This window comes from Rhinolophus hipposideros, assembly GCF_964194185.1.
Source record: "Rhinolophus hipposideros genome assembly, chromosome: 14".
In the NCBI taxonomy this organism is placed as follows: Eukaryota; Metazoa; Chordata; class Mammalia; order Chiroptera; family Rhinolophidae; genus Rhinolophus; species Rhinolophus hipposideros.
The window spans coordinates 26,696,728-26,710,020 of NC_138060.1; the positions used below are offsets into that span (position 1 = coordinate 26,696,728).

Here is a 13,293-nt window from a genome sequence, read left to right on the forward strand (position 1 = left end):
TCTGGATTTGGGGGCATCTCTTCAAGTTGGGATCATTTATGAAAATTTCATTGGAGCAAGAAGAATGGGAATTCTCTCTTAGGTTGTGATTTTCCTCAGGAGCGGGGGTTCTTAACGTAGAGGTCTGTGGGTACAATTCAAAGATAAGGGGAATTTTAAAACTTTTTGATACTTGTATTTTGTAGACCTATGTTTTCCTTTCTGATTTAAACACACTGGTCTGTAGTTAAGTACCCCTGCTCAAGGGTGCAGACCAAGGAAAATTGGGGTGAGACCTGTAACTTTAGGCAGCTGCTCAATTCACTGCTTTCCCTGTGACTCCTGTCGGGCTTCCTGGGGTCACCTTGACATCACTGCTCGCCAGGAGGGAGGGAAACCTCCCTGGGTGGAGCTCCCGTTGGGGACTCGGCACTGAGGCCAATAGTCCAGCTTCAGAACCGGGGAGCCCATGACAGCTGGCGCAGAGGAGAGATCAAGCCTGAGGTTCCCTTTTGGAGCATTGCAGGCTCCAAAGTCCCCACTCAGGTTAGGTTCTGTGTGAAGCCACGTGCCACTGGGATTATTATCCCGCTTAGAAGTCAGTGTCCAATGCCTGTAACGTGAGGATGACCTGGCTCTGGCCTTGGAGGCAGGATGGAGGAAGCTAGTGCTTCGTCTGGACCCTAGATTCTCCCACCATCTTGATTTTCTTCTTTCTGCTATTCAGGAAAAAAGCTTGTAAATACTTTGAGCAAGGCAAGGGGACCTGCCCGTTTGGAAGCAAGTGTCTTTACCGCCATGCGTACCCTGATGGGCGGCTCGCAGAGCCTGAGAAACCTCGGAAGCAGCTCAGTTCCGAAGGCACCGTGAGGGTAAGGACTCGGCCGTCTCTAGTCAGGCACACTCACCACGGGCATTTCCGGACGCTGCTCCTGGCCCTTCCTCTAATCACTGGCAGCCAGGGCTGGGATAGGCAAAAGGAGAAAAGCTCCCGCGCCTTAACGTTGCTCTTTATAATAACCGGGCATGCTTGCCCACTGTTTTTGCAGTTCTTTAATTCAGTGCGGCTGTGGGATTTCATCGAGAACCGAGAAAGCCAGCACGTCCCCAGCACTGACGATGTGGACGTGACGGAGCTTGGGGACCTCTTCATGCACCTGTCGGGCGTGGAGTCCTCAGCACCCTGAAGCACGGGGTCGCCCCGCAGTGTGGGCTCTGCCGGCTGAGCCTGCCCCGGCCAGACGTGCAGAGCTTCCTGTACTGCAGCACACGTGACGTGTTGCTTGGATTTGAGTGGGGTTGTATTTAACCGTGGTCTCACGCATTCTCCATTATTACAGCCATGAGAAGAGTGAAAGATATAAAATAACAAGTATATGGAGTCACTACTTTTATAGCTGATATCTTAGTTGCACCTCAAGCTCCTCAGGGGGACCACCTAACCAGCCAGACTAGACTGTTTTGATTGCTTGCTTTTAAAACCAGCCTGGCTCTTGTCCTTTATGAGCTTTTAACTCCCTAGAAATAGTCAGCTTGCAGTTGTCCCTAAAGCAGATTTTTTTCTTACCAAAGGACACCCCTAAAAAGATTCCTCTATAGTGAATTTCTCTAGTGTCCTTTAACTAGTGTGTGGTCAAAACTTGATCTGTACAGGGCTTTTCCAGGATAAAGTGGGCACTGCACACTGAGCATAAGAGTCGACTTAGGACTCTTCAGTGTCCCAGATCAAAGCAGGAGTCTTGCTATATATTCAGTAAGCAAAGGAAACTGGGAAGCACCTTCCCTGTAAGGGGGCTTATGAAGTAGCAGGAAGTACAGGTGGCAAAGCAGAGGTATGGCCCCTTGTTTCTGGTGTCGGGGCCACGATGCGAGGGAGCCTTGCACACGTGCCTGCAGGAACATGTCCCCTGTTCTCCCCTGTGGGCACGGGCGCCAGGCATGGTACCCAGACATTGGTGCACACGTGCGCTTGTGTTTGGCTCCTGCCCAAGCCATCTAGTGTTACCTGTAAAGCCTGGCTTTGATTTGCAATTTTGTAAACATTTAATGGACCTGCAGTGGTCCTGAAGAGAACTGAGTATGAGTCCTCTGTCATCAGTTGTGATTTTAATTGAAGGAGCATAATCTTGTGAATCAGAACTCACTGAGCCTGAATTATCTATTTTTATAAACAGCTATAGATACCAAATATTTTGTAAAATGCATTAAAATGTGGGTAGAAAAAGGTCTATTCTTACCTGAGTTCTGAGGTTAGAGTGCTTTTTGCATAATTTTTATTGTCTTTAGTGGAAGGTGACAAAGAGCATAGGACAAGGCAGAATTAAATTCACTCCCAGGTTCTAGGCCCATTTCCTGCTTCTTGAGTCCTGCTCCAGAGAGGGTGAACAAAGAGAGAGTTCAAGCTGTGAGCTCAACATTACTCTGAAAGGAAGAAACAGCATTAAGCCTACATTTAATTTATTTTATTAAAATAACATAATTGAACCATCGGGTAACTGTATTTTGTCAGGCGCAATAAAAACAAAATTAAAACCCAAATCATCAAGAAAACCTGTATTCCTGGCTTCCTTGCCACATGATGTGACTGTTGAGACAAGGCTGGCCGGGTGACCCCGCCCCATGGGGGCAGCTCCTGGAAGACAAAATTCAGCATGATGGAAGACTGCTCCCTGAGAGGGCGGAGGCTGGGAGGGGCAGGCCAAGCGCCTCTTCTGGAAACCATCCCAAATGCACTGGAGACCTCCACGAAAAGGAAGTGTCCCCAAACCCAAGTTCCATAGTACCAAAGCAGACTCCTTCAGGCGGCCGGGTCCCGACAGTCCTGGGCTGTTTGGTGCATTATGTGCAAAACTACCTGTTTGGCGCCACACCACTATCTCTGAAGAAAAGTCTTTCCTGTGATAAGCAATCCTTATAGGAGCTGATATTCAAAATCCATGTGTCGCGCCATCTGGGCTGGTTTGCCTGCTACCTTCATGTCCCCTCTGAGTGCTTTTTTTTTTTTTTTGCCTTAAAAATACTCCTTTAGCCAACAGATGGGGCCCCAGATTGCGTATTGCCACCAGCCGCCAGTCGTGCATCTTGAGAAGGCTCAGCTCATGAGCATGGGGGACGCAGGGAGGGAGCAGGACAAACCAGCATTGCGAATGGCTTCCTTCTCCAGGGCCAGAAAGGGTAGAAAAGAAGGCAACGTGAAGTTAAGGCCCTGTGAGTAGTCGAGGAGGTCCTTAGCAGCAGCTTCTCGGAAAACAAGCTCTGTTCCCATAGAAAGGGAGCAGGAAGGTGGTGCCTGCTCACTTCCCTTCCTCCCCTGATGGCCTGAGTGCAGGTGCAAAGTCAGCTAGAAGACAGGCAGTCTTGGGGACGTGGTCAGCGTGCAGGCATTGATATCCTCAGTGTGGGCCGCCCGATGCAGGGATGGCTCAGAAGCGCTCCGGTTGATTTTCGGTAGAGAGTGTTGGAGCAGCTCAATGGAAGACAGGATCTGAAACAAAGCCACAAAAAGGTCTCGGGTGGGTCTCGGTGTTTCCACAGCAGCAGCTTTCCACCAGCAGTTCAGATACAGGCTGTTCTCCCCATCCCACCTCTACCATCTTGCGGAGAACATGAGCCCCTCCCTATTAAAGAAAAAACACACTTCCCTCATTTCTGTCATTAAGAACTGCTTTACTTTCATCAGTGCCAACACCCTGAGCAAAGTCTTACCTGGGGAAAAAGAGGCCTCTCCTCCTTCACTTTCTTCACACAGTCGGCAACCAGCCTCTTCATTGCTTTGGGGCAGTTCTTGTACAGCTTACTAAGGTCTGGGGAGGCGTACCCTCGGCCCACCATGAAGATGATCTAAGGGAAAGCAGCGAGTTGAGGGCAGGGGCGGATCCACAGTGGAAGCTGTGACTCGCAGCCCTCCCGCGGCTCCCAGAGTGGGGCGCGGGGACCCTGAGCGGCAGGCCACATACCTGATCCCGGTTGTTGATGTGGGAGTAGGGCAGCTCCCCCGTCATGAGCTCATACAACACAATGCCATAGGAGTAGACATCAGACTGGAAGCTGAACGGGTTGTGATCCTGCATTCGGATCACCTCGGGGGCCTGCAGACAAAGCGCATTCATCACCACGGGGGCCTCACACACATGGGGGCCAGGCTCCCCTCCACTGGCCTTTCCTCTGCCCTCTACAGTTCTTCCCTAAAGGGCCGACACCCTCAGGCTCCGGCTAATTCGAGCTCTGGGATCAGGCACTTCCCACCACCCGACTCCTCCAAGCTATGCTTCAACATGGTTCTTAATCGCCAACTTCCTCCAGGAGACCCAAATTCAGCCCAGGTTCTCTAATGCCATTGAAAGCGTCACTGAGGTGGCCTGGACTTCAGGGGAATGTGGAGACAGGCTTTAAGTTTACATAGACCTCCAGGGCACCCCACGTGTCCTGCACCCTGCTAGTGGGAGCCTCGCCTCACCATCCACAGGATAGAGCCGGTAGGTTGTTCAACCTGCTGAGAACCACTCCAGCGTGACTTGACTGTCGCCAAACCAAAATCTCCGATTTTCACTGTCAGGCCTTCATGGAGAAATATATCTCAATGCCTGTTAAGGACTCTGGTTTCAAAACAGTGGTCAAGTTAATTTTGAAAAACTTCCCGACGTTCTTACCGGCACAGCACCTCTCCACCTCCCATCTGCCCAGCCTTCTCTGCACTGGATTTGCTAGGATTTCTGAAGTTTTTAAAAAGTGCTTTTGAAATGCCCCTTCTTCCGGGAGGCATGCAAGGATTGCTCGGGGAGCCAGATGATTTGACTCCAACCACAAACATGGCAGTTTTGCCCCTGCTTCTCCCCATTTACACATCTCGATGCCAGGTCCCTGGCCGTGTGACCTTCCCACATAAGGTAAGTGCCTTAAACCTCGAGACTTCTAAGCGCACAGGCTGCTTCCAGTCTCCTCAGCCCAGCACAGCCTACTGACTGCTGACGCCCGGTGCCTGCGTTCTGCCTTCACGACTAACTGAAGCAACATGAATAACAAAACAGCAAACCTTCACTGAGCGCTAAATGCTGTCGTCAGACATTTCTCACTAAAACAGGAACCGCTCAGTGACTTCAAAATCAGAACCAAACTCACCTCATTTCTGGGTAAAGAAGTCAGGCAGTTTAAGGCTGACTTGTGATCTGCTGATGCCCAGGAATTCACACCACGTTAAAATCTGTGGTGTCTGCTTTCATGGCATAATGTGTTGATGCCAAAAAACCCACCACTAAAAGGTATTCCATGCCCCAGACATGTGCCCCAAATAGGGCACATAATCCGACTCAACACAAATGCCACGCCTCTCACTGGCCAAGAAGCCAAGTTCAGCTGTAATGCCACAGTCCTTCCAAAGAGAAAGGCTGGGGGAGGGAGGGAGGCAGACAGAAAATTGTTACATTTCATGCCCTTTCGTGTGAAAAACACCTTAATTCATTCCGCTTCTATAAACACACATGAAAGACCTCTGAGAAAGGGAAATGGTTGATTCCGATAGTGACCTCTAAGGAAACTACTATGCATTTAAGAAAGACGATTTTAAGTAGTAATTTTGAAAATCTTGCAACATTTGGCTTATAGCTAGCTACTTTCTGACCAAATACACATTCTTCAGAAACTAGAAAGAAAAAAAAGACAAAAAGTTCCATCCCCCTTAAGTTAAATTTAGTAATAAAAGCATAATAAAACTAAGCCTATTTCAAGCATAAGCCAAACACGTATCTCAGCTCTTGTGGAAATCTTCCCAAGGTCACTTTTTGCTGAGATAAACTTTAAAAGTCTCCCTTCTGTATTCCTAAATTTAGAACTGAGCAGTCAAATGAAACCACCAAAGGATACTGTTGGATTTCATGTCTCTGTGGATGATGTTCTTTGCATGCAAATAGCTGTGAAGGGAAAACAACTATTAAAAACAGTGAGAAGGGGCGTGGGTAGAAAGAAAGCAGCTTCAAACTACAGCTATAAAATACTGAACCACCTGAAGGCCTGGAGTCACTGGGGTTGGCCCTGTGCCTGTTCAGGCCCCATTGTCATTTACCTAAAGATGAAGCCACAGCACAAATAGGGGGACTCTTCTCTAAGCATCAATTTTACTCAAAAACATTCTGACAACCCAATGTCCATCAACTGATGAACAAACAAAATGCAGGATCTATCCATACAATGGAATTTTATTCAGCCATAGAAAGGAATGAAGTACTGACACACTACAACATGGATGAACCTCCAAAACAGGCTAAGTGACAGAAGCCAGACACAAAAGACCTCATCTTATATATAAAATGTTCTAAAATAAGATAGCGATGGTTACACAACTCTGAATATACTTTTGAAAACCACTGAATTGTACACGTTAAAGGAGTGAATTTTATGTGAATTATATCTAATTTTTTTCTAAAAAGTAATTGTGACTAGTTATTTCTTAAAATGTAAGGTAGAACGTGAGGTTTTAAATAGCACTTCCAAGTACAGCTTCAGCTTCAGCTCCCAGACATCTGGGGGTACGAGGAGTTCCCGCTCCTCCACACAGGGGGCGCTTCAGAGGAAAAGTTTCAGAAGCACTGCTCTGGGCTAGCCAAGGATGGAATGAAGGAACACACACCCACACACAACACACACCCACACACATACTCACACACCCCTTTCCCAAAGAAATGTGTCAAGCACAGAGACCCAAAAGAGTAGGATTTAATGCAGGTGCTAAGGATGACCTTTAAAACATTCTCCAAAAGAAAAATAAATTATCCAAAAAGTGACATCTGATCAAATCCTCATGTGGAAGCAGCACACCTGTGGATGGGCCATGCCTCAGACATCTGATGCCTGCAGAGGGCTCTGCCGTGGCTGTAAGGCTAGGTGTCTGGCTGAATTTGGGGGGCAGTGGCTGGAAACTGAATCTGAGCCCCAACGCAGCAGTCTCAGTTTGGGTGAGAAAACACAAGTTTGTCAATCCCTCAGCCCACCACAGAGGCTTATTTTCAGCTATGCAGAAATATCAAAGAAATCACTTAACAGACTTGGCTTTTCTAGTCCTTATTCTGATTTAGGGACAAGTCGATGCCTGGATCCCAGACTTTGTAGTCATCAGGCCATCTACTCACTCCATTCCCTGAGCTGTCTGCCGGGCGATGTCAATCAACTGGAACATCTGAAACTTGGTCTCTTGGACATGCAGGTGTTTATAGAGGCTGCTGCCCTCACACCACTGGGTCACAATCGCCAGGTTGTCCTTCGTCATGTACCCCATGAAGAGCAGGATATTCACGTGCCGTGTTTTGCTGGAGGGAGAAGGAGAGAAAAGGCTCTGAACTTTCCCTTGCTTCAGAATAGAGAGATCTACTCTGCTTTCCCACAGACAACGAATCCTGTGTGTTCTTAACACCACCGGCGCTTACAACCTGGGTGGCTGGCAAAGCAAACCCCCAAGACCATGGAAAATCCTGCTGGTGTTCTGAGCTCACAAAGAGCCCACCGTACTTCCCCGCACTGCTGGCCTTATTTAGAAAGGGCATTCTCTTTCCCAGCATACACTCACAATTCTCCCCACAGGAGTCACAAGGACCCCTCCTCTGTGGGATTCATCATGATTCAACTTATCCCTACAAGTCTAAACAGTGACTCAAAGATTTGAAAGCTGAATGTTTGAAGTCCAGAATAAGGCAACTTGACTATAAAAAGAGCTCTTGGAAATAAATGTGAAAACCACCTTTCTCCCTGCCTCAACCCAAAGCCCAGAGACAGAACCTATGCTGTTGAGTATCTTGTGCCCAGACACCTACAGCAGTGGAAAGGGGTGCTCATCAAAAGGGGCTCTTCTAAAGGCTTGACAACCACATAAGCTGGAAGGAAACCGTCCACTCCCTTTCACTTATAAGGGCGGGGTTTTAGCCACAGGACTCCACAGTGAACTCAGTAACCACCAGTCCCAGTCACAGGCCCTCAGACAGGTCTGCACTGTGCGGCCCTGCCCAGGCCCCGCCCCTGCCACTGCAGGCCACCTTCTACTCACCGCAGGACAGCCACCTCATTCCTAAAGGCCTGGAACTGCTCTGGTGTGGGGTCCACAACCTTTAGGATCTTGACTGCAACGTCTCCTGCAAATTAGTGTGGAGTCGGTACAATCAGTTAAATGATCTTACTTTATTTTTCATATACACTAGTTTTGAGATACAGTGAATCGTTTATTCAAAAATCACATACCTGCACAGATAGAACAAACATGCATTTTCTAAATGATTCAAGTGGCTGAAAAAGGTTAAATAGGTTACACTACTATCCTTAAAATACCACCGCACAGGCCTTGAACAGGCTTGGTTTATCCTATTCCTGTCAGGCCTGGCATCCCCGGAGGTACCGTCGTCATAACTGGGCCTGAGGATGGCAGCAGCGGGTGGGTATGAATGGCCCCGCAGACGCTGAATCTTTGGGGCCAGAAGGCTGGTGCCAGGAAGCAGGTCATTTAGCATGTAGTTGATGTTAAACTCAGCAGTTACATTTCAATGAGTCCTGAGATGGTCCCTTGTACAAATTCAAAGGTATACATTGAAGTTCAGCTTCTTTGCCTTCAGTACCATTACAAAGGAACCCCAATGATTAGCACTTACGCTCACCACACCCTGGCCCTGTGTGCTTCCACAGGCGTTACCATCTCCTTTAATCCTCAGTTGCCCTACTGCGTAAATACAATTGTCCTCATTTTACCGAAAACAAAGAAGTCGAACCACTTGCCCAAGGTCACACAGCCACAAACCATGTGCTAGAGCCGGGATCTGACTCCCATGGCTGCACTTCTAACTACAATACTGACAAGTGACTGTTAATCACTGTCAATCACTGAGCCTCTTTATAAACCTTAAGAAATATCCATAGATCAATTCTACTCTATATGTGCTACCAAGTTAGAAGCCACTTCAGGAGTGCTTTTCATGTCATATTTATCATAGTACTGTAATTACTTGAAGCCCCATTAGGACCTCAAATTTCCATGGCAAATCAATTTACTAAAAGACAGCCTTCCGATGATGAAACAGAGTAGAGCCAGTGGATGGCAGTGGAGGTGACTGAGTTCGTCCACATTGCCAAGCACGTTGCCCCCCTTGCCTGTTGGAGCAGTCCTCATCTCACGTTTGGGGAGCACCCACTGGTACAGAGATGGTTCTCACGCTAGGTCCCACACTGGTGCCTTGTGACCACTGGTCTTATCACCCAGAGCTAAGGCCCCACTTCACAAGAGCCCCACGGTGGCTCTCATCCAGCTCCCCGGCACTGTCTTTACCATGGGCTGGGGCTGCCTGTGAAGGGGCTGCTGATTGGGGCGGGGGGGGGGGGGGGGGGGGAGGGAGGCAGGCTCTTCACAGAGGCCTTTTATCGAGGAAGAGGGAGCTCGTAACCCCACCTCGTCCCTTCTGACTGAGGACGACGACAAGGGACTTGTGTCACTGCTCATTCTGGAGCGCTCTGAGCCAAGACTGGGAGGGTGGGGGACAGGGACGTCAGTCTCTTGGCAGAGAGTATGGAGAAATGTCTGAAGGAAATGGGATGGACCCAAGGGAAGGATTTTTACTAAATGGGAAAGAGGCTGTTCCAAACTCGGAGCCAAGGTGAGGCAAGGGGGATGAGAGAAACCTGAGTTGTGTTTAGAAAACTCTAGTATGGGATTTGGGCACCTTAACAAGGGGGAAGCCAGGAAGGAGTCTGCTGCAGGACCCCAGTGAAGCTAAAAGCACAGTGGTGACATGGGAACAGAAAGGAGGTGGGGGCAAGAAACCCTGTGAAGGTGAACTGACCCAACGGGGCAGTCAATGGAGGGGCGGGTCCAGGAGATGGCAACGCTGGTGGCCTAGGCCCTGGGCAGAGTCTTAAAGGGACAGGCCCGGGTGGGGGTGCAGGAGGAAGGTTTGGGGAGATGATGGATGGTCCCTCAGGAGAGGTTGCTTCTCAGGACCTTCCTAGTTCGTGAGCCTTTCCTAGTCCCACAGTTCTCCTCTGGACATGCTCCAGTTGTCACTGAACTCACCCTGCGGTGGCACCAGTTCTGCACCTAATCAGTAATGCAGCCTCAAAGCAGAGGAGACACCGGCAGCCAAAGCCTGGTCTCAGTGACACTCACCCTAACCTTACAGACAGCGGGAACAGCCGGCTTCCTCCACATCTAGCCTCCACTTTCTGGAACAGTGAACAGAACTTACGCCTGTTAAAAGTTCACTTTTCTTTGTTCCATCATCACAACCAGTTCAAATCCTCTCATCTTTCTAAGTCCCATTATCCAAATATGCAGCACACATCAGTGTAAATCAACCACGATACTGGAGTCTTATGCAATTCACTGGGGGGAAACTGAAAAGGGCTGAACCAGACCCGGGCCCCGCAGAGACCCACGTGCCAGCCAGCTACTGTGAGCAGTGACAATACCAGAGTAAATGCAATTTCTCACTGAAACCCAGAGACTATACACGACCCCATCCCCGTGTACATAGAAATATTCCAAGGAGGGCCATGATAGGGATTCAATCTGCTAGGAACAATGGGCAAACATCATAGGGAAACGGATTTTAACTCACATAAAGTGCAGCTTCCCATGGTAGGAGTTGCCCAGAGCTAGAATTTCTCAGGGGACCCTATAACCCACACCCCAGATCTTCTATTAGCTTCCCCTCGCTCACTCTACTGAAGCCATCAAGACCTCCCTGAGTGTCTCAAACAGGCCAGGTGAATGGCCCACTTTGCACCTGCTGTTGCTGCTTCCCCAGGTAGGGTGCACCACCCTCAGGCCTCGTGCGATGCCACTTCCTTCTTAGCAGACTCCTCCCCTGCCAGCCTACAACAGCTATGAACCGGGCCTGCCATGCCATCCCTGCTTTCCTCCATTTTTCTCCTTAGCACTTGTAACACACTATATACTTCATTTACTTTTCCTGGTTATTGTCCCCACCAGAATATAAACTCCAGTAAGACAAAGAAGTTTTATCTGTTTTCTTCACTGCTTCATTCCTAGCCCCTAGAAGAATACTTGGTATTAGAAGAATGCTCAGGAAGCACTGGATGAAGAAATGAATGGATTCTAAGATGGAACTGTCAGCAAGTTAGGAATTGACAAGCTGTCTGTCTGAGGTTCTGGAGTGGGAACTGGGGACAGCCTCTGGCGGGGAACACTAGGGACCGAGTGCCCAGCCGGAGGCCCCAGGCCTGTAGAATCAGGTCCAGGCTGTCCAAGTACCCTTCATCACTGGCAATCTTACATGTAAAGGATGGTACTTATTTACTTTAGCAAGTGATATAAATGATAAAGATAAACGCCACAGAACTTTTCATGGAGGGTATCTTATAACTACATGGAACAGTTAACCAGAACTTCTTCCTTTCCCTTACTAGTAAAGTCAGAGGTAAATATAGTACAAACAAGTTAAGACAAGTTCCTATTGTTTTTTAGTAAGATATTAAGTTGATATTTCATTCATCCCTCTCTGAAGAAGGAAGAGCTGTATCATTTGTGAATTTTTACCTTTTTAAACCCCAGTTCATTTCCCTGCATTAACCATTTGGGATTGTCTAAAATTTATTATACACACCCCTGCTTTCTAGAACCGAATAGAGTGAACACCATTCCTCCACTTCTTACTGACGCAGTTATAAACCTCAGCGTTAGGCCAAGATGGGGATCCCCAGATGTGGGTTCCATCAGACTGCTTGCCCCACACTAAGTGGCCCGACTGTTCTCCAGTTTGGGGATCTGCTCTTGAGGGGTTTGCTGCCTTCTCATGCCATCAGCCTGACAGCCTCCACTGCTGCTGCCTTCATCCTTTTTAATGTGTTGTTTGTAATTAGCAAAGGCTAGTGAATCAGACCCCAAACTTATGCTCAAAAGGAGGCTCTGTGCTTGGGCCCTCCTCTTTACATAAAGTAGGTGAGCTTTTAGTTCATGGAGCTGAGGCCTCCATCTTGGCTGGCTGCTCTGAGATCCTTCTGTTTATTTTCACAGCTGTTAGGCAGAATTAAAAATTTTTTAAATCACCAAAACAGTTTAATTTTTAAGAAATTGAATAAAACATATTGTATACAAGAACCAGAAAAGCATTACCAAGAAAAATGGGGCCGGGTAACAGGACAAAACACTCAATCTAGAAATTATGGTTTCCTTGACCCTCTCTCTTTTCTTGTTCATTCAGAGACCAAATGCTTTCTGAGGGGCTGACATAAAAGTCCACTGCTCCTTGACCCTCAGACTTTTGAGGCTTAAGTTAAAAACACTAGAATCTTAAAGGCATTAGACATGTTACCTATATTTTAACAGGCGTCTCCATGGCAGTAACACTAAGAAATAAATCTCCTTACCACAGTCTAAAAGCTTACAAGATTGAGACAATATACAAGTTCATAGGCAGTACTGTGACAAATCTAATGCTTTAAAAATTATGTGCTCAATCAGAAGAAACTTAAATTTGGGTACAACTCACACTGCATCTATTGGCTTTTAGCTGAGGCTTTAAAATGTGGTATAAAAATGATTAAATGCTCCTAATAGAAGCATTAAAAGCAATATTCACTGCTCCACCTCCTATAATTATTAATAGTAGCAGCCTTGTCTCAGATACAAGCACTCTCTCCCACAAAACTGTGTTCTTTTTCTAAAGGATCATCTAGACATTTATGACATTTGGAAAATAATTCTGCAGTAGTATAATTTCTGAGGTACCCAAAGAAAGGCCACTAGTATACAAGATGGAATTTTCAAAGGAAAAGGAATCATCCTACAAGCAATTTACAAATATTCGTTCCTATACCAGTCCCTTAAAGAACCTGAAATTCGTCAGATGATTAGTTATAAGTGGCAAACTCATATATTAATGACCATAAGGTATTTATAAAATGGGAGGTGCTTCTCAGTTTTCAACACCTTGAATTTTAATGCTGAACTATCCATTTGATCCTCTTAAATCCTCTCAATCTTTGCCCATTTACAAATAAAGATAAATCTGGTGGCATCCAAAGTAGAAATATAGGCACCTGGGCACTTTAGATGTTTCTTTTTGCTTATTTTGTTTTGGCTTGTTTTTTTTCCTTCTTTATTAAAATCTGATTTACAAGAGGTGTCTTTTTAGGAACGTGTAGCATTTTCAAGACAATACTCCCTATATTTGTTAACATCCTAAAACTAGAGCCATTAAAAACCTGACAGAGAAATGCTAAGTATGTTCCAAAATATACAGGCTATAGCTACATACATTACAATAGTACTCTTCTTCCAAGTGACAAAGTGTTTCCATTAGAATAAGAACACTAACACTCCACAAATTC

The 13,293-nt window shown here is 47.0% G+C and overlaps 2 protein-coding genes across 8 annotated transcripts in view; one reads left to right on the forward strand and one right to left on the reverse strand.

Moving 5' to 3' along the window:
- The window catches only part of MKRN2 (makorin ring finger protein 2), a 38,298-nt gene extending 35,835 nt beyond the window's left edge, over positions 1–2,463 (forward strand). For both annotated transcript variants that reach the window (XM_081071994.1, XM_081071995.1), the window contains exons 7-8: positions 707–851; positions 1,029–2,463. In XM_081071994.1, coding sequence (XP_080928120.1) covers positions 707–851; positions 1,029–1,166 — 283 coding nt within the window. In that variant the 3' untranslated portion in view covers positions 1,167–2,463. The remainder of the gene's footprint in view (positions 1–706; positions 852–1,028) is intronic.
- Positions 2,464–2,517: 54 nt separating this feature from the next.
- Positions 2,518–13,293, reverse strand: part of RAF1 (Raf-1 proto-oncogene, serine/threonine kinase) — a 60,087-nt gene continuing 49,311 nt past the window's right edge. For all 6 annotated transcript variants that reach the window (XM_081071993.1, XM_081071991.1, XM_081071988.1 and 3 more), the window contains 7 exons: positions 8,009–8,093; positions 7,101–7,277; positions 5,839–5,885; positions 4,436–4,554; positions 3,936–4,067; positions 3,685–3,819; positions 2,518–3,463 (listed from right to left, as the gene is read on the reverse strand). In XM_081071993.1, coding sequence (XP_080928119.1) covers positions 3,320–3,463; positions 3,685–3,819; positions 3,936–4,067; positions 4,436–4,554; positions 5,839–5,885; positions 7,101–7,277; positions 8,009–8,093 — 839 coding nt within the window. In that variant the 3' untranslated portion in view covers positions 2,518–3,319. The remainder of the gene's footprint in view (positions 3,464–3,684; positions 3,820–3,935; positions 4,068–4,435; positions 4,555–5,838; positions 5,886–7,100; positions 7,278–8,008; positions 8,094–13,293) is intronic.